The sequence below is a fragment of the Motacilla alba genome, chromosome 5 (assembly GCF_015832195.1).
Source record: "Motacilla alba alba isolate MOTALB_02 chromosome 5, Motacilla_alba_V1.0_pri, whole genome shotgun sequence".
NCBI lineage: Eukaryota > Metazoa > Chordata > Aves > Passeriformes > Motacillidae > Motacilla > Motacilla alba.
In genome coordinates, this window is record NC_052020.1 from 21,509,325 (window position 1) to 21,536,554 (window position 27,230).

The following is a 27,230-nucleotide window of genomic DNA, read 5'->3' on the forward strand; positions in this document are numbered from 1 at the left end:
TACGAAGCATTAGGAGATAAGTTGACTCAGTGATGTTAAAGTGTAGAGAATTAGTGAGTTGTGTCTGTCAATAACTATTCTAGTAGCAGAGGCTGTGGTGGATGCCTGTGTAGCTGTATCTTAAATTAAAGAGATCACTGTAAGAGGTCAAAGATGTGTAGTTAAACTCCAAGTGGGAGTTGAAAAGTCTGTGGGGGGAGGTGTGAGTTTCTTTTTTCTTTCTTCTCTTCCCACAACCACATAGGAAGCAAAATTCTGGCACAGCCATTCGGGCAAAGATGCCATACTGTCCTACTGTCCTGAGGTGTAGATTTTGGTGATTTAGGGAAAAGATTACATGAAATATTAAGGATAATACTGCAATAAAAAAATTTTTACTGCTGATTTGTGATCTTGTGCTGATGACTTGTATATATACAATGGTAACTGAAATACCTACAGCCTATATATGGTGTAACCTCCTCCAGCAGTGTGAGCAGATGATGCCCCATACTGCTCTCATTGGTTGGAGACCTTGATACTACATTGGCAGTTTCTTTTTGCACCCTGTCACTGCATCCAAAGCATGGGTGGGTTTGCAGTAATTTATATTGAGGTGGTGTACCCTAGTGGCTAGCATGAATAATGATTTTAGTTTTATCAGCTTTCCAACTTCTTGTCTACCACTCCCAAACAGTGTAGGGTTTGGAATATAAGACTATTGATGCAAAACTGAAATGAAAGCCAGAACTAGAGGATGGTACCATACATACATCTGTCACAACAGATTACAACACTGATTATGCCAGTCATACACATTACAACAATGATTATGCCAGTCTTACCCAAAATCTCATTTCCTAGAAGAGCAAGAGATGTTTCTTTCAGTGTGCTGGACTCACTAAGGCCAGACTTTGTGGACTCTGACTCAGAACAGGAATTTTTAGACAGACTTTTTTGGAACATAAAAAAACCGATGTATATGTCAGCTCTCTAGTTATGCATATACTAGTTTCTAAAAAGGTTCTTGAGGTGGGAATCTGTTCCTGGTGAGGCCTAATTGTTTTGCGAAGTACCATGTATCCAAAGCTGCTGGAGACTGGCCAGTGGGGGCTTCGTGGGGTAGAACATCTCCAGCCCAATGCCTTTGCATGTGTTGGTTTATTAAGAGTGAGCTCTTCTCAGAGTATGTTGTGTTACTGGATAACTTCCCTTATTTTTTGTCCCCCCCTCTTTTAGGGCTGTAAGGGAAAAGGCAAACATGGGTGTTGACTTCTTGAGGTTGTATTGCAATGCTGCAATACAAGCTTCCATTCAGGCAAACATTTACTTGATGGGCTCACACAGAAGTTGCCTGGGCACTCTTCTTGCTTCTCTCCTGGAGACAGCAGATGGCTGAAGTGGGAAGTTACTACAGTTAGTCTGACTACTGAGTAAATGTGTATAATCACACTTAAGGTGCTGGTGCAGCTTTCTTGTATAGACAATAACTTATTTCTATCCTACTTGGTTTGCCTTCTTTAAGCTCTGCCAACTGCAGATTGTAACTTTTGTTGGAAGGCAGTCTGTAGAAGAAACAGAATTCAAAAGCTTATTTCACACTTGGAGTCAAGCTAGCTTGGGCACATCAAGTTGATAGTAGAAACTTAGTTGCTAACTGACGCAGCTTTGGAGTGGTTGAAACTGCAACATTTTTCTCCAGTATGGAAGCTTGAGATGAATGTAATCAATATGAAAATTTTAAGTGACTTTCTAATGTACAAGCTTTAGCTAATCTAAAATGTGGAGGAAGATAAGGTGGCTGAATCTTGACTTCGGTGATGTTGGTCCTATCAGTTGCCTTTGCCCCACATATTTTCCCTGCTTTTACAATTTAGGGTCTAAGTTTTGCTTTCTGCTCTGGCAGATTCCTGTCAGGGCAGCCTTTCTGACCCTCCAAACTGCTCACTAGGATCCCGTAAATGAGCAGTAACCAGAGCTGGCTGAACTGGGTGCTGCTGGTCAGCAGCAGGCCAGGTCTGTGTTAGTGTGTGTCTCCCATCTCAGTCTGTGGGTGCTGACCTCCATGGCCTCTCCCAGTGCAGCTGTAGATGGCAAATCCATTTGTTTTGAATGGAAGGGAACTGAGCCAGGTGTTTTTTCTCAAAGGGCTTTAGGAAGAGAAGTGTGGCCTGAAGAAAGGGGTTTAGGTTAGATGTTGGAAAGCAGTCCTTGTACTGTTTGTTCTTCAAGATGGTGTGGGAGCATGGAGAAGATAGTTATCCTTCTCCACATGGAACCACTAATTAAATGATGGTCTCAGTGTCATCTTGTAAGGAGTTCCCTTATTGCTAAGAAAAACTAGCTGCATACTTTATCCTGAGGCCTTTTCCTGCAGCATAAGCAAAACAGGGATGTGTATTAACCAGGAGTCTGTTTCTGCAAGTGATGGCTCAAGCACTACTTTTTTCCTATTGGGATTTTCTAATTTTTATGTACATCAGATTCAGTTAAATTTCTCACATTCTGTTCTGGAGGGTACTTTAACCTCTGGACTACAGGTTATTTTAATTTGAACTAGGACTTATAAAGGGAAAAAAACATCCTGTTACTCACACTTCAGTTAGAAATCCCTGATCTTCAGCTTATGTCTTGTGCTCCAGCTGATTCCATTACCATTTACCTAAGCAATGGATTCAATAAATGAGTAAATATATTTGATTGAAACTACTTGTACTTTACTAAGCCTTTAAAGGGCTACAGGTGCTTGTTGGAGTCCCTGCCTCATGGAGCATGCATTTTTGGCTGCAGCTGCTAGAAGTGGAATAACTTGCAGTGTCAGAAAACAGTATTTCGAAATGCTGAGCTTGTTATCTGGGAATAAAACCATTAAGTCCGTAAATTCTGAGTTGGAAGGAGAAAAAATAATCTGAGTGTTACAGGGAATGGTTCTTCTTTAGGTGCCTCACTAACTATGGTGAAAGAAACAACCCCTTTCACCAAGTCACTGAAGTTGAATGTTGTCCACATTGGGTCAGCTTAGAACTTGTCCAGCTACTGTTATGATCCTCACAGGGAGGGGTCCTGGTACTGTTTTCATTGTACTCCTGTTTGCTTCATTGTTTTGCTGAAGCAACAATGACTTGTGTGATAATACATAATGTGAATCCCAGGTCAGCAAGGCTGAAACTGAAGCTTGTTAGTCCTTGAACTGAAGGGATCATGCTGTCCTGCAGGACTGTGGTGTGTCTGGCTGAATGGGTAACAATATTGGTCCAAGTTTGGTTGCAGGAAATGGGCTCCTGGGAAAGTATTCTTGATTTCTTTCCTAAAGTCAGATTTTTATTGGTTATTTGGACTTTTGCTTCACCTTTCATTACATGGCGCCTTTTCTGTACCAAAACTGTCACTCACACTTCCCTAATGGTGGCTGGATAGGAAGTGGCAAAGCAATGTGACACAGACACTTAGCTTTCTCAATAAAATTCCCTGGCACTGACAGTGCAGCAGCCAGAGCTCTGTTTAGTAGCTGGAGCATCCTCTGTGTGTGCAGTATATGTATATCCTTATCATGCTGGATTTACATCATCTTGGAAATAAACCCTGAAGCCAGGGAGGGGATAAACATATATGCGTGCACCTTCATCTGTGGTCATCTGTGAATTTCACTTAAATCAGGGATATGACTGGACCTTTCTTTCTAGCATGTTACTGAATTGTTGCTGGACCATTCAAACTCAAATAGGACCTTTGTGGCAGTTTAATCTTTTGTTATTAAATCCACTTATTTATAGGTAGCAGGCACAGAGACCGAAAGGGTTACGGCATTTCCTAGCTGTTATTATTCAAACAGAAATATTCTGGCATGCAGTTTGCATGCTAACTGTTAGAGGGGATCTGCAAGCAGTTACTAATCAAATCATCTGCAAACACATCTCCTTCCGGTGCTCGGAAGGGAAGCTATTGCTGAATCCCAATGCCAGACAACACCTCTGTCTGCTGTGACTTTCATTCAGGTAGAGGTTGACCTGAGAGTTAAGCTAACACTCCCAGTTCACTGCTCTGAAACATTAAACAAGTCCAGTTATTTGGCCATGGCTACATTCAGCAGTAAGCAGTGGAAGCACAAACCAAGCTCTTCTGATCTGATAAAAGGACAAACAGAAAAAATCCAGTATGTTCTGTGGCTACTTGGAGAGTGAGACCAGAGACAGGTAAATGAGAGGTTGGACAGGGGAGCTAAAAATGTAAGGATGTTGAGGTGTAGGCGTTGGGTTTGGTGAGAGGAAAAAGCTGAGAGAGGGAAAAAAAGTGATGCTGAATTTACTTGCACAAAAAGATATTGGGAAAGCAGTTTCTGTATGGAGGAATTGCTATTTACTGGGATGATCAGCTACTAGTGTAGCGAGAGCCCTGGAATAATCTGTCAAACTAATGGCATGTTGAGTCACTCACAGCTTCTTAGCTTGTGGAAAAGAATCCTAGAAAGACTTAAAGCTTGACACAGATCCAGTCACCCACAGGTGAGAAAGTTTAAGCTGTAGAAGCCCAGCTTGCAACTGATGCCTGGATCAGTCACTCATACTAGCTGCTGGTGAGCACAATGGTCATAAGGATCTGCTGGAGAAACACTAACAGAGCTGTTGTCTGTCTGCTAAAATATGTTTTCTTGGATATTTACAGGATTTGAGATACCTTTTACTTTACTGTATGCTTAAAACCAGCTGGTTTAATAGTCATGAATCAGCTTTTTTTTTTTTTAGTTAAATGGCTTGGCAATCTCTTAGTCCACAAAGTTTCTGAAGAAGAGTATTAGGACAGAGGCCTGGCTTTAGAAGGGTTGCTGAACCTGATTCTTGAAACATGTTTAGCTCCTAATTCCATGTCTTTCTCTCCTTTCTTACCTATGGAAAGGTTTTAGTGTGAGTTTTTGAAGCGATTTCACTGAAGTTGTACTCCTGTTCCAGAGACTTTGATGTGTTTCTGTCTGGAATGAGTACTTTAATAGCCAACAGACCAACACACCCATTGCAGTTACTTCTGTGAAGCAACTAATACAGATTTGTCTTTTTTTGTTGTTGTTGCAGTGGTCACAGGAGCTACTGATGGGATTGGAAAAGCCTATGCAGAAGAGGTAAGAATTCTTACTACTTGGAAGTCTGTCTTGATTCTTGGCAATATGTAAAGCAATTTCAACTCTGTCAAGCTACATGTGGTATTTCCTCACCTTATCTTAACATAGATAGCTGTGGAGAAAGAGGTTTCCTACCTTGCCTTCCTCTGGTAACCAGCAAAAGTTCTATCTCTTTTTGTTTTTTTCTTGTTAGTTTCTTTTATTTGTGAACTATATTTTCAGCTCTTACCTTGTCCTTCAGTTTTTAGTTTTAACTTCCTTAGTTTTTAAAAGAATTTTAACTTTCTTAGCCCTTGGTAATTCCTTTTGGTACTTCCAGGCACTGACTAAATGGCATTTACAGCTGCCAGCAGTATGTTCCAATTATTTCTTCTAGTTCATGAAGTCTCTGAAGCTGGGTTTTACCTTTATCTCTTTTACTGTACTTTTGCTCTTGATGGAAATGTGGGCTCCAGATATATTTCATATACTGGAATGTATTGCTTAAGACAGAAAGTGCCTGTTAGTATAGGGTAATTTAGCCTATAAGGCCAGAGAACATAATGACAAATAGTGCTGAGTACAACAATTTATAGGAAAAATAACTTTAAACTCAGAATTAGTATCAGAGTGAGCCTGTCTGTACTCATTTTTGTGTTCTCTGAAACACCAGCATGATTTTGTGTGAGATCAGTTGTGAGAGATTCCCTTTTCCTTGATTTTTTTTGTGGGTTTTTTTTTTTTGGTTGTTTTTTTGTTTTGTTTTGTTTGTTTGTTTTGCAAAGCCCACAGAGAAAATGGCATTTCTCTTCATGGGTAGTCCTTGTCCTTTGGATTTCCTATCATCCTGATGTGCCTTGCCCTGCTACTTGCACCCCTAGCCCCCAAATTCATTTCTACTTTGCAGGAAGTAGTACTTCATAGTGCTAGTTCAAGAAAGGGCAGTTGGCTGCCAAAGGAACTAAGCCTGGTGCCAGCAGCACCTGATCCTGGCATTTTGCTCACAGCTCATACCTGCCAGGTACCCCAGTTACATGGCACTGAAGCACATGATGCAACATTTAATTTTAACTGTCTAGAGCAAGTGGAAGGAGGTCGTTGTGTCCACAGCAGAGCATTATCAGGAGGAAGTCCTCTAGTGTGGGAGACACCCCCTGAACATCATGGGAGATTAGTTTCAGGATCTATATGTTAAGATACCGGGTGAATAAAACGAGAGCTTGCTTTGTGATCTGTAATGTCTCTAAGAATTAGAATGCTTTTGAGCATGAATGTCTGCTGCTGGCTGACTCCTGCATTCAAACCCCCATTAGGAAAGCCATCACGAGTATGAGATACTGTTGGAAAACCATGTCTATTATAACTGCCTTGCAGTGCTTGCTGTAAGCACAGAGCACCCCAGAGGGTACAGGTACTCATTCTTGGGCTACAGAATAAAACATGCTGTTCATGAGTTGCATTTATTATTGTTACTTAAGCATTTATTTAGAATAAAACACAAATCCATCCTTTGATAGCTTAAATGAATGAAGAATACTTTATAAAGTCAAGTGTGGATGTGGGGTGAAATGTGGAATATCTGAAGAGACATCTCAATCTTTAAATTAACTATAGATGTATCTACAGAAGTCTGCCAGAAGAGGCATGATTTTCTACCAAAAATTCCCTTTTGGCTACTATAAATTCTGCTGGCATATGGCTGCTTGGGCCTTGATGGCTGTGATTATAGTAATGTAGACAACTGCCTTTTCCTTGGAGGAATTTGTGAGAATTTTAACTGTGTATTAAGAATTGCCTCTTTGAAAGTTTGATATGGTCTCACTGGAAAGTGATGGAAGAGCTTTATGCATGTGTGGAATCTTGGGTTATACTCTGCTCTATAGATTATTTTCCTTTTCCAAGCAAAGAACTGTTTTTACATTTTCACTCTTGCAGTATTCAGACCTTTAATCTTTGCCCAGCACTGATATCCTTATCATTGCTAGATCAGCCCTTTGTGAAAGGTTTCATGTTTTGAGGATATGGTCAGGAGTCAGTATTCATTACCCCTCTATCATTATCTTCTGTTTGTTTTTGAAAATCATTAGTAAAAATTCAACCTTAGCTGTATTTGTGTGCTGGTGATAAACTAGAGTTTGTGATCCCATTGCATATTCTGCAGTACTCTACTATGCACATCTGTTTAGTATAGCATTTTTAGAATCTCTTGCTATGTCTACTCTGACAAGAGCTTTAACCTTGCGTTGACCAGCTGTTGATGTCATTGTTTTCCATCCTGGAGAAAAAGGGTTTATACAGCAGCTGTGTTTTGCTACCAAAGTGGAAAATGTGGTAGTCATGAACGTGGCATTTAAGGAAATCAAACACCTCCCTTGCTTGCATCAATCCTTAGGCTACAAGGGTAGCTTCCCAACATACGCTGCTCTGGGTGAGATTTTGTGTTAAGTTTTAAGGTCTTGTCGTTCTGCTGTTTCAGGACCCTTAGGATATTGGCCAAAGGGACAAGTATAATAACAGGTTATCTACAAAGCAAGTGGGTCTTCCTTGATTCCTATATAAAAATGTAATTAGCATCTGGGATCTCAGGTATCATTATCTCTCTTTGGATGATTGTATTTCCTTTCAACCAACTAGGTCTTTACCAGTGAAGGCAGAGTGCTCATCAAACACCTTAATTGAACTTGCTCTCAAGTGCTGTATCTCTTTCAAGTTGGATTACTTCTCTTAGTGATATTTGTTCCTAGTTACAGGGTCTTCTGTTGGCTGTTTTATGTGCTTTCTACTTAGAACTCCACTTGCAAAAGGGTTTCCAATTTCAGATGTTCTTGTCAGAGTGCATCCCTTTAGTGTGAACATAGCAGAGGTTTCTCTCAAGCTTGCCCTTGTGGTGGAAATTCTCAAACTGTGGTGAAGTTCCACTGACTGGACATATTGGCATCACTTTACTTCCTTGGCTTTTGAGGCAAGTACAGATGAATACTTTTCCATTAAGCCCGGGTACCTACTGAAGCAGTCTGAGAGCCCAAGGGTCATGACTGCTGAAAGAGAGCAAACTCTGTCTGGAGCTTTGCATCCACGAGGAAGATCTCTGAGGCTTTCTGCCTCGTGGGATGACAGTTATTTTGGATTCTGAGTAGATTATTGTCAGGTTGTCCTAGCAGGTCAGGCCTTCACTGCCTTTATCCTGTGGAATGAGAGTGCTATTCCCTTCTTCCTGGTGCCTTCTAAGCCTACTGTGGGCTTCATGTAAAGTGTGTTCCAGTGAGCCAGGTGCTTATCTGCAGTTGGCTGGATGTGTTCATCCCTTTTAGACAGTAATTCTTGTAGCATCACATCATTTCCTTGAGCAGAAGGCTTAAGTTGCCTGTAAGCCTGAACCTGGCAGCTGTTTGCTAGTGATTCCTATGGTGTCTTTGGTGTCACCACACCTCGCTCTGTGCTCATGAGATCTAGGATGAGATTTCTACTGCTTAGAGATCACACGTGGAAGTAAAGTAGAGAGTTCACTGATGAACTCTGCCATACCTCTGTCTGACAGAATCACTACTGCTTTGCATACTCCTGCTGGAAAAGTAGATGGCTTTAAGCCACTTCAGGTTGCTGCTGTACTGTGCTGTAGTGTTTTGAGGTTTTTGGGTCTGTATGTTTTGTTGGTTGGTTGGGAATTATTTTTTTTTGTTGTGGATTTTTAAAAATTCCATTGAAGTCCCATTCTCATCAGCTTCCAAAGGCAGTGAAGGAGCTTTATTGGAGCAATGACAGCATACATGTTTTTTTATAAGTAGATCTTAAGTGTCTGAAAGGCAGAGCCACTTTGAACTGTGGATAGTGTTTCTACTTATAGTAGTCACAAATATAATTTTCATTTCAGAGTAATTCAGATATGTAACTGTCTTTCTGCAGACACTTTTCAATTGAGTTGTTAGGTCTCATTTTAAACTTGCAGTGGTAGGTCTGATTCGATGACCAGGGTATGCTCTGGCCCCATCTTAATTTCCACAAATAGTTTCCCTAAAAGAGTTTCAGAAGTAAATCAACCTTAAAACCTATGAGTAGTACACAGTAAGAGTGGAGCCTTACTAAAGGGAGCAAGTATTGAGTTGCAACACTGGTGTTCAAGTGACCATGGATACCTTAAGTTGACATGTTAAACTTCATTATGGGTCATAATGTCTTTGCTTGACTTGCAGAGGTAGTGTAAAAGTTCTGTAAAATATCCACTGTTTGTTTTCTATTTTATAAGTGTGCCTATCCACCTAGATTAGATGACTGAGAAGATAGCGTGGTGTGAAGGGAATTATATAAGAAATAACATAGAAGTATTTATCCTTTGTATCCCCTTTGTACCTCTATTTAAAATTGTATTTTTTTCAGACTTGCTGGTCATATATTGTTGTGATGTTTGACTCTTGCAATTTCTTTGATTAGGATACTAACTTGGAAGTGATTTATGACTATTCTAATGTCTCCTGTTTTGTCTTCTTGCAGTTAGCAAGACGTGGAATGAAGGTGGTTCTAATCAGTAGGTCAAAAGAAAAACTGGACCAGGTTTCTACTGAAATAAGTGAGTTAAAACTTCTTCCCTACACTTCACTGGCGTGCTTATAAATAAATGCAATTACACATGAATTTCATACATGCTAATATATACAGCTCTGATTTTGAAAAGAGTTTGCTCTTGTGCACAGTGCAAATGTTACAGATATAAGTGGTAAAGGCCTTGCAGTTCAATTGTACAGCTGTTCATATTTAACTTCTGAGAACAATAGGGCTTAATTCTGGAATAAGTACTCGTAAAACTGTTAGTCTTCCATAAGAATGGCTTACCAGGCCAGACTGAAATACCACCTATTCACGTAGTAGTAGTTGTCTAAAATCATAATAAGGCAAGAAACATGCAGTCATTTCTCCCTCTGAGTATTCTCTCTGTTTGAAGAAAGTTTGATTTCATGGGCTCCAGCATAAGGGTGGTTTCTTTGCTATTTGTTGTCTTACCAAGTATACAGATTTATTGTGGGTAGCTTGCCCCATCTCCCTCTTTTTTGTTTTGTTTGAATAAACTACTCAAAGATTAGATTAGAGACCTGTGAGCTCTTTAGAGGTGATGAGTGTTCATAGCCATAAGAATATATGGAATGAGTTCATGTGTTTAAGAATCTGTATTAGGGATTGTTTCTTCAGTAAATGTGTAGTAAATGGCTGTAATGGAAAAATAAGGGAGCAACTTTAGTGTTTCAGTCACAAATGGGTATTTGTACAGGATCAGTTAGGAAAAAGCTTGTGTAAGTTCATGCTGACAAATGATTTCCCAATCAGAGCAACATATAATCTAACCCACAAGAATTCCGCTTCTAATCTATATCTCTTTTATTAAGGCATATTTCATGCAAGGTTATTAGTTTGTGCAGTGTATGTCAAGATAAAGTGAGAAATGTAACTATGTGAAAAGGTTTTGATAAGCAGGAGTAGAAGTTGTGTACTATAAAGCAGGTTTCTCAGCATAATGATGTTGGGCAAAGAAACCTTTAAGATTATGCTTCTGTGCTGCCCTACCTTGTCTTGCTTAGGCTTTCTAAAATGGTTTGTGTACGTAATGCAGATAATGGTAAGAACTGCTCTCTTTCCAAGATCATAAATGTGTAATTTTGATTTAAGTTTACTAAAAAATTCTGTGAATTTGTTAGTGGCACTGTGTTACTATAAAGCATAATCCCCTAAGTCAAGAGTCAACACACTGTCCTGTATAAAGTTGTAAGGGACTCCTGAGTGAAAGTAAGGATGACTGAAAAACTCAAGGACTTCAACTTGCTAAACAGTAGCTGTTGTACTAAATCTGTTAAAGTCAGGGCATACAGTTCTATTGGTATAAATGTCACTATTTCTGGTTTTTAGTGTCCAGTGTAAGATGGCATATGAAACTGTTTTCTAGACAGAAATTTATTCTTTTCTATGTGTATGTTTAAGCTGTAGAGAGCATTCCTTCTTAGAGCAAAGCTGTCATCAACTTCTGTCTTCCACTGATTTGGAAATAAGTGGCATTGTTCATTAGTATCCTTCATTTAAGGCTGTCACTGCAGTGTCTGTACCTACCTGTGGCACTCTGATCAATCCAGTGACAGTGTAAATGCAGCAGAATGGGTGTCACTGCCTGGGTAGCCTGTCTAACTGCTGATGCTTGCTGCCCATACATGAAGAAGCTACAACAAGGTGGTGTTTTTTGGTGGTTCACTGCAGTAGCTGGATGATAGTTTGCTGCATTTGTGTGGGCATGTGCAGTCACGTTTCTAGCAACGTTACATGAAGTTGTTTTGCTAAGTCTATAAACTATAACCGAAAGAAGTTTCTAGAAATAATCTTGTTCTGGAATCAAACACCTGTGCATGAAGTGACAAGCTTCTCGAAAGTGGTCATAACCCCTTCTGTAACAGTTTGGGTATCTCTTTCTCCCTGGGAATTAAGCGTGATGCTGACAAGATAGATAAATCTACTGCTTGGAGCTTCAGCACTTACATGCTAGCTGCTGGGGGAGGTTCTCAGATTAAAAAAATAGGTACATTTACCTATGTGAAGCAGCCTGTTACACAATTACTGTTAGGCCTCACCCAAACATTTTTCTGCTTCCTTTCCTAAACCATTCTGAAATGAGATGACTCACGCTGGGTTTTCAGAACACTTCTTTTGACAACACTGAGCTACTGAAAAGTATACCTAGTTCATTGTGGCATATACTGAAGGATTAGGATAGTCTGCATGATCAAGCAAACCTGAGTTGCACTTTCAGATCCTGATAGGTTTTGGTTGGACAGAATTGTCTTGTATTCTGTCTCATGTGGTCTCTGCAGTCTGCTCAGATGTTGTCCTATATAAGGTGGGTGACTTTTCTAATGCTCAGTCTGTAATTACTTAAATAGTTCCCTTGCAGGCTTCTAAGGTAACTTTAAACTTCTTTATGGTGGTCCATTGTTCTTCAAATTGGCACAGAGCTTGCTCCTCTTGAGTAATGACTCTTAATCACTTTAAGGAAGAATGGCTGTTTAACTAATTCCAGTTCTTTGAGTTGTGGGATTCTATGCATGTTTTCAGTTTCCTCCTTTTCAGTCTCATGCTTATCCTACTGAATGGATAGATGCACTCTGCCACAAATAATGACAGGGGTTTTGAGGCTCAGGTGTGTTCATTCTATTTCAGAAGACTCGTCTGCTCATAGGGTAGACTTCTACTAGGAGTGACATCTATTTACAAAATACAAGTTGTATAACCACCATCATAAGGGAAATACTCACATGTCTTTCTGCATGTAAAATGCCAGCTGACCTGGAGCTGATTTTTTTTATGTGCATATGCACATTAAAATGGCTGAACTGATGTTACAGGAACACCAGATGTTCTGAATGTGCAGCTCAGTTTGAGCAGCAAAAATTAGTGGGTTAATTACAAGTTTTTGAAGACTTTAAGATTTTTCACTGTGTTTTCAAGCATGTTTTAAAGGTTTTTTGGTTTTTGTTTTTTTTTTTTGGGTTTGTTTTGTTTTGGTTTGGTTTTTTTTTTTTTTTTTTTTGCAGAGTACCTAGGTGTTGTAGGATTTGCCGTAAAGAGAAATTCTGCTTTTTGTTCCCTAAGAAATAGGGATAAAGGGATAATATAGGATAGAATAGGGAGGATATAGAATAATAGAGAAACTCGATTAAGAAATAGAGTATCAGTCACTGACTGAAGAAAACATTTAGAATTTCCTCTTCAGTCGTCATGAACAACCTTTATGAGGAATTATATAAGTTTTATGGAAATGTATTGGGTCTTTTAATCAAGTTGTCATGCACAAGCACAGACTATTAAGGTCACTGTAAAAAAGGCTTGTCTAGGTTAGTTCATGCTGCTTCACTGTTCCACCACTTTTCTGAAGTGTCTGTTGCATTGCATTGTTAAACACTTTTAAACGTTCAGGGAGGATCAGGAAGAAAATTTCTCTGTGAATGGAGACAATTGTTTAAGTGCCACATAATGAGTCTGTTCCCTGATTTGCTGTATTTAATAATGAGCATGGTCCAAGATATCTCAGGTGCTTTGTGCTAGCAGTTGGTTCTGGAACCATGGATTTGCAGGCAGAAAAGCTTCAGTTACTGCACTGGATGCATTTGTTCTGAGGAGAATTGAGAACTACTTTGCTGTAGAAACTCATTACCTAGGGGCTGCAATATGAAGAATGTAGTGCAGACCAGATAAGCAAGGAAAAAAAACTTCAGTTTGTCTCTAGGGAAATTGTCGAAAGAACTTGGTATTGGTGTCCATTGTTAGCTGGTACCTTCACAGGACACTTCATGGAGTTGAGCATGAGCTGCAAGAGCCAGGAAAAAACTTACTGCTTGCTGGTGTTTTGACTTACAAGTCTGAGTAGCTACTTACTTGTAGGTGAGTGCATATAAAAGCAACATGGCAGATTTTGAGTTTGTCATCAGTTACTGTATAATGAAAGGGAATTCTTATTTACTGCTTTAAAATTGGTGGTTTACTGTTACATACACCCAGGTGACAAAATTGCCTCCAGTTAAATTGCTTGAATTGAGAGAAATCGATTGGTTTTCCAATGTATTTTCAAAAATTACCATTTAATTGGAATACACTATAAGCCTTTCATACTGTTTGGGAACTAATATCCAAAACTTGGATTCTGCTACATGTCTATATGAAAATACAAGTTTCTTCTATAAGGAAATAAAGATTTTTTTTTTGCAATTAAAATCTATGTAGCTATTTCCTTCCAATATATTTCCTCAGCCCAGTGTGTAGTGCATCTAAGTTGCTTGGTCATGGTAGCTTCATCTTGAACTACTCTCTAACCCTAAGATTTTGGGTATCATAAACTGATAACTGTCATGCTTATACTCAGGATCTGTTGTGTTCTTACTATTCTGCATGATTTTTGAGTACAAAAATGGGATGTGTTGCCAAACCCAGAAATGTTTCTTCCCCATCTCCTAGGCAGATGAGTTTTACAGTTTTCTTCTGCTTTCTTGGTAAGCAGGTTGAGGGCAGCATCCTGAAGCAGACCTGATGCTGACCCCTGTGCTTGTGCCCCATCCCTCACCATGACTCACTGCAGCAAATGGGCCATGCCCTGTGACAAATCTGACCCCTGCAGATGCTCACCTGCACCTCCCTTGGAGCACTTGGCTCCTTCGTCTCTGCCCTGTCACTCAGATTTCCTCTCTGCTGCACCCCAGTAAATCCTCCTCACATTTTGGAGTTGGCAAGTAAGAATATTTCTGTTTAATAGAGGAGGTTGAAATGCAGACAAGTTCTGAGAGGAAGGGGACATCTTTTGCACAGAAGTGACATTCTTTGCACAGAAATGACAAGATTCACTTGCCTGAGCTTAACTTGAAGACTAAGTGAATCCGGCAGTTATTCTGGCCTTTTGTGATCTATTTTAAGGTAACTGAATGTGTTTGCAGCCTTCTATCACCTGAGCCAGGTTCAGGTTGACATACTTGAAATCCCCATATATTTCTTGAACTTGACAAAGTGGCTTGAAATATTTTACGCTTGTTTTGATGCACTGAAGTCACCTTTCACATAAAGTTGTAGTGTGAGGATCTTTGATTCCAAACGAGCTCTTGAATTTAATCTCTGAAGAATGTTCCCCTTGGATGAAGTGAAGGAAGTTCTCTTGGTTTTGCCTTGTATGAGCCACTTACTAAAGCACCAGTTGGCAGGCACTGTAGAGAGTGGACAGAGGATTCAAATGGAATTAACTTTTATTAATTTGTTAATAAATTAAGTAGATGACCCTGATGTAAAAGATAGAGAAGTTGGAAAGGGAGCTTGTTTTTAATTTTGAATTTATTTCTTCTTTAAGAAGAATTCTGCTTCTGTGGTTTTGGCTGGATATTTTCCTCCCTAGGTCTCTCTTTTTTTATTGTCATCTCTTGAATTTTCTCAGTGACATTTTATCTGGACTCGTTTAAAGAAATTGAAGAGAATACTTAAAGAGCAATACTTGACAGATGTCCTGCAAACTACAGGATACAGTCCTCGAACCACTTCATCTCTCAGGAGGGTTTTGAGGTAGCAATCTGGTAGGACCATCCACAAGTAGATTGTTCTGCAGATGACCAGTGATATCCTTGCAGAAGGACTTCCTTTCCATACCATCTGTCAGCATATGGAGTAACAGACCGCATGTCACAAGTGGTTTTAAGGATGGAAACCAGGAAGTTTATTGGTTAGTGTTATGGGTTCCACAAAACAGTAGGTGAGCTGGCAAGCTCTAGGAGATGGTGCTTTTTCACACCTGGCAGGACTGAGTGAGCCTCTTTCAGAAAGAAAGTGCTTTTATGAACCTCACTGCCAGTGTGTTTCTATGGAGTACTTACTAATAGTTTGTAATCCCAGAAAGTCCAGGGAAAGGAATGTATGAAGGTTATTTAAATGTGAATTTGGTACTTTGGGTTTCCTTGTCTGAATGTAAACACAGCAGAAGCAACCTCTTCCTCTCCTCACATACACTGTATATTGTGCCTGTAAGATCAGGACTAACTCTGGGACCTAATGGTTTCTTGACTCTTAAAGCTTTACATGTTAGATAATTGGATCAATGGGCAGGTGACTTCCTTGGTACTTTTGAAATCCAGACTTGAACAACCAGAAATTGTCTTCCCTGCAAACGTTTGGGGCCACTGCTGCCTCTGTCTGGCAGTAGTTGTGTGGAGGGATGCACTGCATTTTCTGTAATACTCAGAATGCCTGTCTCTCCTAACAACCTGTCTGTAACATAAGCCTTTGGGCCAAAACAAAAGCCTCTGGGCCTTTAAACACCTTTTGTTAACATGTAAGCTGCAATCTATTGCTTATCACTTTCAGTGTAAAATAAGCTGAACATCACATGAAAAGATAAGCGTTGGATTGTTTTCACATTGGATTGGATGAAAGTCTGTTTTGAAAATCTAGTTTAAGCCAACTGGTGGAAGCTCTATTACCAAGAGACTTACAATTAGGCCTTTTAAGTGTCTCTGCAGGCAATAGTCTCTCTCTGGCCCAGGAAACGATTGTGTGGTGCAAACACTGCTGTCTTCCCTCTGCAACTTCATTCTATGAATGTGTATTTTAGTCTTATGTCACTTTTTTTGCAGGTTAAGTTCCATTACATCAAGTCCTTTATATCTGTCAAAGCTGTAAAAATCCCTGATAGACTTCTGTACTGGGGAAATGGTGATAATCACTTCTGTTGTTTTTCAGGAATATGTTGTGGTGAGGAAAAAAATGCTAGTTAGTAGCTCTTCACAGAGAAAGGAAACTCAGTTGATTTGTTCTGCACAACAAATTTGTATTAAAAAAATCCTTGAATATGAGAAATAAACAATTTTAAAATTTGTGTTGTTACTGAATAAAACTATGCTTGCTGTAACTCCTTAGGCCTGTGCCACACTTCCAGTGCTGAGTGAGTATTATTTCTTGGAGCAGTAGATGGGGACTAATTACAATGAATCTTTCCTTACAAATAATACTTTGGAGAACCCTGAAAACTTGTGATTTTAAGTGCCTGACTTTGGGATACAGCAAACATTTTACTGTGTGTGCTGAATTGGAGGTGTAAAAGATAATGCTGAATTAGCCCAGAAACTTGTTTCCCTTTTTAAATTAGCTTTAATTCAAGTAGAGTGACTGACTTAAATGTCTTGACATTGACTTGAGAGTAAGGGCACAATTTAGTTTTGTTAATCCATGGTATGACATCTTTCAGTCTCTATAAGTGATACTAGATTCTTCTTACAGTGTATTTTTTCTGGTCTTTCTAAAATTCATTCTGTTGAGCTTAAATCTGAAAAAATGTGGGTTTTTTTAAATAATTACTGTTCTAATAAGTATATGGCTGAAGAATTTAGACTCCTTTTTGCAAAAAGTGATGCAAAATTCATGTTTACATGTATAAACATATCAGGTGTACACATTGTCACAGACAATAATAATAATAATGGCATTAAGGGAAAGGAAATTTTACAGGAAGTATGGGAAATCGTCCATATGCTCTTCCTAAAATGATTAAGTAAATTAAAAATAGCTCTCTTCATGCTTGGTACATGAAGAGTACCAAATACATCAATGAATGTAAGAAAAAAAATCTTGGTGGGGGGGTTGAAAATAGCGTTGGGGAAGGAGGAGAGACGGAAGGGGAGTTTGAGATGCTGCCTACTACACAATAGCAGCCTTCCCACGCTTCACGTTGCGCATCCCCCCGAAGCAGCTCGGGATTGTGCCCTAGCCGGCTCCTCGTGCGGCTCCAGCCGGAGCGGGTATTTCGGGGTTGCGGTGCAGAGAGCTATTCTGGGAATCACCGCTCTGACGGCGCAGCACGGCATGGCACTGCATGGCACGGCACGAGGGCGGCCGCACGTGCGGCGCCTGGGAGCCCCCCGTGCCTGCCCACGGGCTCCGGGGTGCGTGGGGAGCACGGCGCTCAGCTCGCCTGGCTGCCTGCAGCCGCTGCCAACGCTGCCAGGACTCGAGCGGGCAGCCCCCCTGGCTGCCAGCCTCTGCAGCTGTTTGTCACAGGCTGCTTGATTTTGTGTTTTTAGTTAGCTCGGTAATTAGAACAAGCCTGATTTAGAAAAGCTTGCGATGCTGAGCATAATATTTGGGTGAATTGCCTTATTGATTGATCCGGCGTTGCTCAGAATGTGTTTCTGACTTGGTTAGTGTGTTTTAGAAATTGTAATGTGTTTTGATGTAATGGAAGTCAGAGGAGAGCAAATGGAGGCAATTATTAATAAAGTGTGTTTTCTCTCAGTTTTGTAGCACTGTATATACACATTAAAAACTTACACACCCAAATGGCTCGATGGTTTTTGGACTTTGGCTTGGAGAGCTGAAGTCATCTGTGAAAGCTGAGAAGTGAGGAACTGACTTTTATATGTCTGTGTATATTGAAACTTAAAGTTAACAGAACATTTAAATTAAGGTCTGTCATTGTTTTACCTGCTCTACAGTTCTATGTGATTAGATTTTTAAAAATACTCTCTCTTTTCAAGGGAGCTGTTCCTGTGAGATTAAATGTGCAATGATTGCAGTATGTAAGGAATTCCCTGGAAGTCCTGCATGTGTACTTGCATGAAAGGAATTGGAACCTATTCCTAGGGGTTTGACCAAGTGTTCATGTGCATATGCTTAAAACAATTAATGGAAACACAGCAAGTACTGTTAATTTGTAGGCAGGCATCTTAAGCTATGCTGGAACAGCATAGGCTTCCTTTGCAACAGGTGCAACAGAGCTTCCTTTTAGCGGTTTCTTTGGTGATGAGTATATGGCTTCAGAGTTTCAGACCCTTCAAAATGTTCAGAAAAAACTAGCTCTTGTTATACCCAGCTGATTTTAACATGCTTCTACATGGTGAGTATATCACTGTGTAATAACAGTCTGCTACCACCAGTCTGGAAGTACTTGGTACTTCTGGGAAACAGATTCCATCCATCCATGACACTGGGAGTTACTTCTGTGAACTATGAAAGTCCCAAATTGGATACATTCCCAAAATGAATGGCTCTCCCTTAAAACCAATCAAATACTTTGTAGAGCTCTCAGCAGCCACTCTATAGTCTTAAATTCTTAATCTCCGTCCTGCATAGATAGAGTACTAAAAAGCAGGAGGTTTAAATGTTTTGCTTTCATCTCTCTGCTTCTTACCCTATACTGAAAGGTTACAAACTCTGTTTCTGGAGACTGGGTGCTGGATTAGGATGAGTTTTACCACTGCAGTGATACTGGAAAGATGGCATCTTTATTTGTGGATGTAGTTGATTCTCTTTACCTAAACAAATTTGTTCTCTCCTGTATGATGAAAAATGGAGAGCTATTTTTCTACTGCTTAGAATCTCTATCGTCCTGAAGCTAAAGACCAAGTGAGACTTTTTATATTTCTGCAAGCAGTTGTGTTATATTGTATCACTGTGATGGCAATATTTATATTGGCTTTGAATGTGAAGTGGTGAGATGCTTCAGTTCTAGCAAGAGTTTTTAATGTCCTTTCCCTGATCTTGGAAGAACCATCCCCATTACCTCTTTACAGTGTGGGCCTTGTATCTCAAACTTCTCTATTGCAAAGTTGACTGGATTTGCCTCAGTGGTCTTGGTGCAAATTCAAGCTGTTCCAGCAAACTGCTTTGAAACAGGTGGTTCAAGAACTAATGTTATTTTATTAAGGATGAAGATCTTGTAATTTTCCTGTGTCCCAGCAAGACTTTTTATGCCAGACACACTGACACTGCTTCTCTTGGGTAAACTGAGCTGCTTCTCCTGACCACCAAGCCAGTGTCTGTTTGCTGTTGCACTGAAGTACACAGGCTTGCTCCTCTTGGGGAACCTTCTTTCAAGCCCAGTTCATCAGTGTCTGAAAACTTCCTTAGCATTTTCTTAGCCAAGAACCAGGATTTCAGTTTAGGAGGGCTGCTGATTTGAATTATTTGCAAGCTTAAAAATATTTTAAAACAAATTAAAAAAAAAATGAAAAATGTTTGCAGTTTCTACAGTACTTTCTGATTTTTTTTTTTTAATTACAGTATGATCCTTTTTTCCTGGTGTTCTAGGTAGTGTGGTGCCATTTTGCAAGTGAATCTTTTTACTAGACAAGGTGTGCCCTACTTTGCCTGATAGTTAAGATTAGCATTTTCCTAGCATAGCAAGACTGTATAAGTTTCCTGGAAGTCAGACATATCTGGCCTTTAGAATTAATTAAGCTTTTGCTTCACCTACTGATGTTGTAACTGATGATCTTAGATGAGAAATCAGGCAAATGTTGTCCTGTTGGCTGTTCCTCAGGATGGTTGTAAGGTATTTTTAAATGCTTATTTGGAATAAGTAACACCTTAGCCAAGGTTTCAGACCCTATTTGGAGTCCTCTTCTGAGGGTACTGAAGGTAATGTGTCCTTCAAGAGCTTGTATGTGAAAGTATTTGTACTTCTGATGGTGGGAAGAATGTAGCTAAATAGTGTATTTGTTTCCAGACTGTCTCATCCTGTATTGTGCAGAAATGCACAATGGGAACATGACTTAGGAAGTCAGTAGTTCTTTTACCATTGCAAAATAGGCACTTTTTCAGTTGTTTTATGTTCTCCTTTCAGTGTGTATCTTATGTACTGCTTTTGTTTGCATGGCCACTGTATTGGACTGCGCTGTGCCTCTGCCTCTGGAGTCTGTGTTCTTGGATTGCTCTCTGGATCTTGGGAAGAATACATCTCAGTATCTTCTCCAAAAGTTCACTTCATCTTTTTGTCTTGCACAGTGTTTATACCAGCCTGCTCTATCACTGTTGGGACTGTTGGTTCATTCAGCCTTTCCACAGCTGTGAAAATTTGTTCATGGTCAACAGCTTAGTTTTCAAATGATGCTGTGATAGCAGAGGATCATGTCTGCATTTCTTGGTTTTCCAGGATACTGTTGAGCACACTTGGTATCTTGCTAATTATGAGATGTCTTGGCTAAGGTAATACGGACCCTGTAAATTAGCTGGACACGTGAATGTTTAAGATAAAACTTATTTGTAGGGTCAATACTGGTCTCACCTGAGTTTTTTAGTAAATGAGATGATTAGGACACTAGTGTGTCAGAATTGGGAATTGTGAAGGAGATCTGCTGAATTTCCTTTCCCATCCTGTGGGAAGGTGATGACTGACTGTTGCACAACTATTGACAATGTGGTGCTTGTAATATTTAGTCTCCTGCTAAGGAGCATTTGAAATACCAGTTCCAAAGACAGAACATCAGATCCACTTTTCAAAATATTATCGGGAATGTTGGACATGCTGGCAGGTAATAGCTCTTTCAGGTCCTCTGGCTGTGGCTGCAAAAACTGGCTTATACCCTCCTTTCACTCCCTGCGGCTCTCAAGTATCTCCTGGTCCTCAAGCTGAAAGCTCCATTAAGGGGTTTCAGATTTTCTCTTGGACAGCAGAAGCCCAGATACCTGATATCCTAGATACCCTGGATAAGGACATAGCCTATTTACTTCTTTCTCTATTACTCTGCATCTCAGTGTCTTTTTCGCAGATAAAATAGGAATGTGCTCTACTCTGTCTTACAGCCCATCTGTTTGAGAACATCTTAATCCTTAAGATCAAGGAAATTCCCTTTTCCATTTTTTCATGCAGAGCAGAGTACACCTGCTCTTCTCTGCACCTCGTGCTCTGACTACTAGACCAAGTTTACACGAAGTGACTTAATGCTCTTTGCACTGTCATTTGGTTTTTCAGGTGTATCTCGTGGTCTTTTCTCTGAGGTAGGGGATCCTCCCACCTATTGCAAGCTCTGGGACAGAGCACAGGGTATGAAAAAGTTACAGGATACCTGAAAGCTGTTGTGAAATGGCGAGGGAGGGTTTGGTCAGCTGGTGGTATCTGCAGGGGCAAGACAGTCTTGCATGTTTGCATGAGCAACTGCACAAAGACCTTGTCCACTCTGGCTATACAAGTGGGCAGCCTTTTACTTCTCACATGGTTTTATGCATTGTACTGTGCACTCTCTGCCCACAAAGGGTGCTGCAGCTTTGTATAGGTGTATTGCTTAACTACCATAAGTGTAATGGCTCTTTGCTAATTTTGTAAAGGCTCAAAGAAGGGCCTTATATAAATAGTAGTGTGAACACTTTTTATTTTTGTTTTCTATTTATAGTGTTATGTATAGTAATATGTATATAATTTATAGTATTATTTCTGTTTATAGTATTCAGATTTGTCTTTACCTTGTACTCTCGGTATCTCTGTAGTGATTTCAGGAAGCTTTGAAGATGGATTGGTAACAATCTTAATGAAGAGTGTTTAGTATAAAAAGGACAATACCGATTGAGCAAGTTTGTGAGAATGGTGTTTGGGTCCTTTAAACAGCTTGCATTTCACAAAGCATCTGAGTGGCAACAGCTGCAGATCCCACAAAACAGTTAAAAATGGCACGTGTGTAAAGTGTGTGACTTGGGCTCTGCCCATCCAGTCCATTTGCATGTATGAGATGAGCCTCTAATGCTGTCCTTAATTCTGTGTCCTGTAAAAAACCAAATGTATGTGCTAAACATTAGAACAGCTGTGTTCAAAAATAGACTATTTCTGTGCCCCCCCTCCAGTGCTGAACTTGATTTTCTTCTGACGCGATCACAAGACTGCTGCTGCAGTAGGGGCTTAATGCTATTTACGTCGTCATTTGACATAGCAACATCTCTCAGGGGATTTTTAAACAATGCAGCTGTTCAGGAGAGATGAAGAGGTTGAGGATGGGAAAAGGAGCAGAAATAATTTCATCTGCCATTAGGGATATTGGGGAGGGGAGGGGAGGCAGCGAGCAAACCAGTGAGTTCAGTAGATTCATGATTCTGCATGAATGGATGGCAGGATCATGGGAGTCACGGCTTTCCCTTGAATGGGAAGGAGCATCATGGGAATCTGGCTGCTTCTAATCTTTTTTGTGAATGATTCTTTTCCTTTAACATGGCACTGGTTTTTATGAATGGCTCTGGGGGCAAAGTGCTGCAAAATCCTTCTCAAGCTGTACACAGGTCCCTTAAGGAATGCTGGGGTGGGAGTCGGGTGCAGCAGAACAGAGATGCTGCAATGTTAAGCTAGTGTTCTGTTCTTTTGAAGTCTGAGAGGACTTTGTACTGCTTTTAAATCAATATAATTTAGCTTGATGAAAGCAGAGTTGCTTTTTGTATGGAGTATTTTTACTACATTCCTCCTTGTCTTTCAAAATGTAGTTGCCTACATGTCTTTTTCCTGTTCTAGTAAGGCTGGAGATGACAGCACATCAGAAGGGCTTTGGAATGATCAAATTTTAAGTTCTTCTCTTCTTGTTCACCCACACGTTCCTTTTTTGGTACATGTTCAAAAAACTAAAGATTCAAAAAGTTTTATGGGACCAGAAGTAAGAATGAAAATGGAGGGCAATAAAGAATTGTTTTGCTTGGTCTGAAGCAGTTAATTTGCCATTTGACTTAAGTTGAAAAAAAAAGTTCTTGGCAAGCTGTACATGAACACTGTTGTGTACATGTGCTTCCAGATTTCTCCATTTTTGCTATTCTATGCAGAAGTGTATAATTTTCTATCTTGCCACCTTTCTTGTCCCTTACAAATAAAATGTGCAGAATCATTTGACAATTTATGTTCTCATCAGAAGTAGCTTAATGCCATGAACTTCTGTGCAGGTAATGTTAAAATTCAAGGATTCCTCTTGCAGAGGTGGAAATGTTCTTGTGTAATGCTAGCTACTTAAAATGTTTTGTGAAACCTAATAACTAATACAGTCCTAACATCTGAATGGTTAACTATTTCAGACTTAAACTTCTCAAAACTGTTTTATTCTAGGGGAGAAGTTCAAAGTGGAAACAAAAGTCATTGTGGCAGACTTTGGAGAGAGAGAAGATATTTACAATGGAATCAAAGCAGGGTTGGAAGGCCTGGAGATTGGTGTTTTAGGTTTGTATTTGATCCTTCTAAATCTTTCATTGTGGTGTTTTGTCTTGACATGCCTACTAACTTCTTCCCATATTGAAGTATATTGAAACTAATTCACAAAAGCTGTGATTTGTCTGACTAGGGCTATGTTGCTGCATGCTTGAGATGTTTTCTAGCTTGCTGTTGGTACACTACATGAGATGGTGCTTGCATGTGTGCCTACTTTCTGGGAACTTGTGATGTTTATTGAGTGTGTTCAGTGTGTTATTCTGTGATTGTCAGAAGCCTTTGACTGCAGCTCGTGACTGCACACACTGTGACATGAACACTCGGGGTTGTTGGGCCTGGAGAAGGTCTCTCCCTCTGGGGACACCTTGTTGTGGTTGTTCAGTACTTAAAGGAGGCTTGTAAGAAAGATGGGGACACTTTTTAACAGGGCTTGTGTAATAGGCCTGTTGCAAGGGGCAATGGCTTGAAGCTAAAAGAGTGTAGGATTAGATTATATATAAAGAAGAAAAGATATTGAAACATTGGAGCAGGTTGCCCAGAGAGGTGGAGGATGCCCCATCTCTGGGAACATTCAAAGCCAGGTTGGATGGGGCTCTGAGCAAACTGACCTGAAGATGTCACTAAATGACCTTGAAATGTCCCTTTCAACCCAAACTATTCTGTGATTCTGTGACCTAATGCCATCTTAGATCCTAAGCAAGCTTCACATACTTAGCTTAGGAGATATTCAGTTTAGGGGTACAGCCCTGTGGGAGAACCATGAACTTTTAATTACAGAGCTGTTGAAATTCAGTCATTACAATAGAACATCAAGTAACTGTCTCCTGCTTCCAAAGTCTTAAGCCTTTTCTGGCCATGTCGTAAGCTGTGCTTCTTTTGCTGATAGGAGCACAATATGCAGGAGGAGGGTTTGCTACATCACAGGAGTGCAGGTGGTGTGGGAGTCCTTGAAAGACAAGGTGATCCCTCCAGTTACTTTGTCAAATGTAGAACTGAGGTGATTTCATATAGGTGTTTTATCACAAGCTAAGAAGAGTTTCACCATACCAACAGTTTACCTGAATTTTTTTTGAACATTGGGGTAAAAGCAATTGCTTATTGGTTTTCTGGTCTTATTTTTTCCCCTTGGAAACACATATGTCTGTGCATATCCTGTTTTTCTGTGGTTAGTCAATATAGGGATGAGAACCTGTGATGCTTAAACACATGAAAAAAATCATGTGGCTCAGACACCTACTAGTACCTGTCACCTGATAAAGCACTCCTCACTACAAAACTTGTTTTACTAACCTGAAGTGCAGTAATTGGAGCTGCAACTGTGGGGTGTTTTAGGTGTATTTCAAAACAAACTCATTATATACATGATAATATACTGTATGAACTTGGTTGCTAATAGATGAATCTTGTTGTACAAAGTTTGAAAAGAACGCTTAAGAAAGTAGTGAATACAAAAATGCAATTAAAAAATAACATTAAAGGATAAACCCCAGAATGCTCCCTACTACTTTTAACAGACTTGAGTACATACAACTCATGGCATCCAGCATTTAATTGCTATAAAAATTCAAAGCCATTGAAGTAACTTCAACTGCCAAGGATGTGTTTTGTGTAAAGAGTAGTTGTGACACAGCTGTGAATGCCTTGTTTCTTGTTTCTGAAGGAAATAAGTTCCAAAGAAAGTTTGAAGAGTAAAATTAATGTACATTCTAATCTGTCCTGTCAAATTCCACTCAGGGACTGTAAGGCTTGCAAGCTGCCTGTCATGTAGCAATTGCTGCAGAATGGTAGATGGTTTAAATGTCTCAAAACACCAGCAAACCTTTTACTGTGCTAGGTACATACCCACACTAGAAGGATTTTTATTATTTCTTAGGCTGTGATTAGGTTATGGTGATCCAAAAAATAATGAAAATCTGACTTTTTATAGCCTTGCACAAGCTGGTCACTAAAGCAGGGTGTGTGTGTCAAATTTTGTGTAAGCTCATTACAGGAAAACAAAGCATGTTCCTTAAACAGAGCCTGCTTCTTGCTTTTATTTGCTTGAGCACCTTGGCTAAAAACATGGTAAAAATGGCAATTAAATGCTCTAGAGTTGTGTGTTCTCTTGCTGGGTTCCTCTGGTGTTTTTTTTTTTTTGTCTTCTTGCAGCCATTGTCAGTGTAGGTTTACGAAAACCTCTCTTGTAACTAGTCCCTTGCAGTTTTAGTCGATCTTGTGCCCAAGATCACCAGATTACATGATTCGTGGGTGCTTTCTTTGTATTAGTAGCAACCATTTGCCAGTGTAATTTTTCTACACTGATGATGGCTACTCCTGTAGGATAGTATTTTAATGCTTTTATGGTAATTAATCTCATGCTTTAGGGCCTTATATTTTAAATTCTTTAATATTTGTTGGAATCCAGAATGTAGCTTTTGTTGAGCTGTATTTTCCATACAGTGTATTTTCTTTAGTGTGAGGAAAAACATGGATTTAAATGAGAAAGCTGTAAGGGTTGAGTTCTCAGGTTCCAGCATATTTTCTTCTTTCAGGTCTCATCTGGAACAGTAGGTATGAGAAACACGGTAGCACAGCACAGTTGCCAGTGATCAGTGCCGATTATTTTTTAACCTTACACTTGGAGACATAGGAGTCTCCACTCCTACTGCTCAAGAATGAGCTTCTAATTATGGAGTTGCACAGAGTCTAACTAAAGTACTTACAGATTGAAATCCTTGTAAACTTCTTATTTGGAAGCTTCTTCTCACCCACGTAGGAAGGCTAAAAGAGTTTGCATAATGTTTTGCTGTGTGTTCAAAACAGCGTCTGTCAGTGACTTCGAACATGTGCTAGCTACAGCAATATGTTAAACAAGCAGAGGTGGGAAATCTTCCTTTTACCATTCTTAAATAACTCTGATTATTGAAAGGAGTTTGTAATGGACGCTGTCTTACCCTGTTGCTATCCATTTTTTTTCTAGTTAAAATACGGTGGTGCAACCCAAAACCTGATTTTTTGAGGGTCTGTTACAAACTTGCAGCAGAGAGATGATTGCAGAAAATGGGACCCAGTCAGCAGTAAGGGGTGTGAATTCCGTGTGACTGTCTCTGTAGTATGAATCATATATAAGCATTCTAAATTTGGACAGAATTACCAAGGTTAGTCCCATAACCCTGCCACAATTCATAGCCAAAATCCTTTCCAGAGAGATGGAACGAAAAATAGTTTATTTTTGGATGAAAAGAAGAAAAAAATTTGTTTCACTCTGGCAGTCGCCAGACTGGATCTTCTTCCTTTTAAAAACTTTTCACACTTTCTAAATATAGCAAATGTCTGCTGGGAATTTGCCAACTCCCTGTTCCCCTCAGTTCCTCACCTCAATTTTTAAAGGTTATATAAAAGTTAAAAATTTGAAACACATAGCATGACTAATGAACTTCCATTTATACACTAAGATCTGGACTAAAAGAGCTTGGGGGAATTCCGAATGAAGTTGGAGCACTTTGCCAGAATCTCTTCCTCCTGTTTCTTGCACATCCTGCATCTCTGTTGATACTTAAATTATCTTTCAGGCTGGGTCTTAAAACGATAGCTTTTGGCACAGATGGAGGGGCTGTTTTATTTTATTCTTTGAAAAAGGCATCAGTGCCTTTTGACAGCGTTTCTTGTCCCCGTGCAGACTCCTGCCTGGAGGTGCACAGTGCTGCTGAGCATTGATAGCACTTTGGGATTCTCTGGGGTGTA

At 39.8% G+C, this 27,230-nt stretch overlaps 1 protein-coding gene across 1 annotated transcript in view; it reads left to right on the forward strand.

The window, feature by feature from the left end:
* HSD17B12 (hydroxysteroid 17-beta dehydrogenase 12) overlaps positions 1-27,230 on the forward strand; it is an 83,976-nt gene that overhangs the window by 26,633 nt on the left and 30,113 nt on the right. The window contains 3 exon segments of the mRNA XM_038137147.1: positions 5,046-5,092; positions 9,560-9,635; positions 23,409-23,519. Of these exon segments, the coding sequence (XP_037993075.1) occupies positions 5,046-5,092; positions 9,560-9,635; positions 23,409-23,519 (234 nt within the window).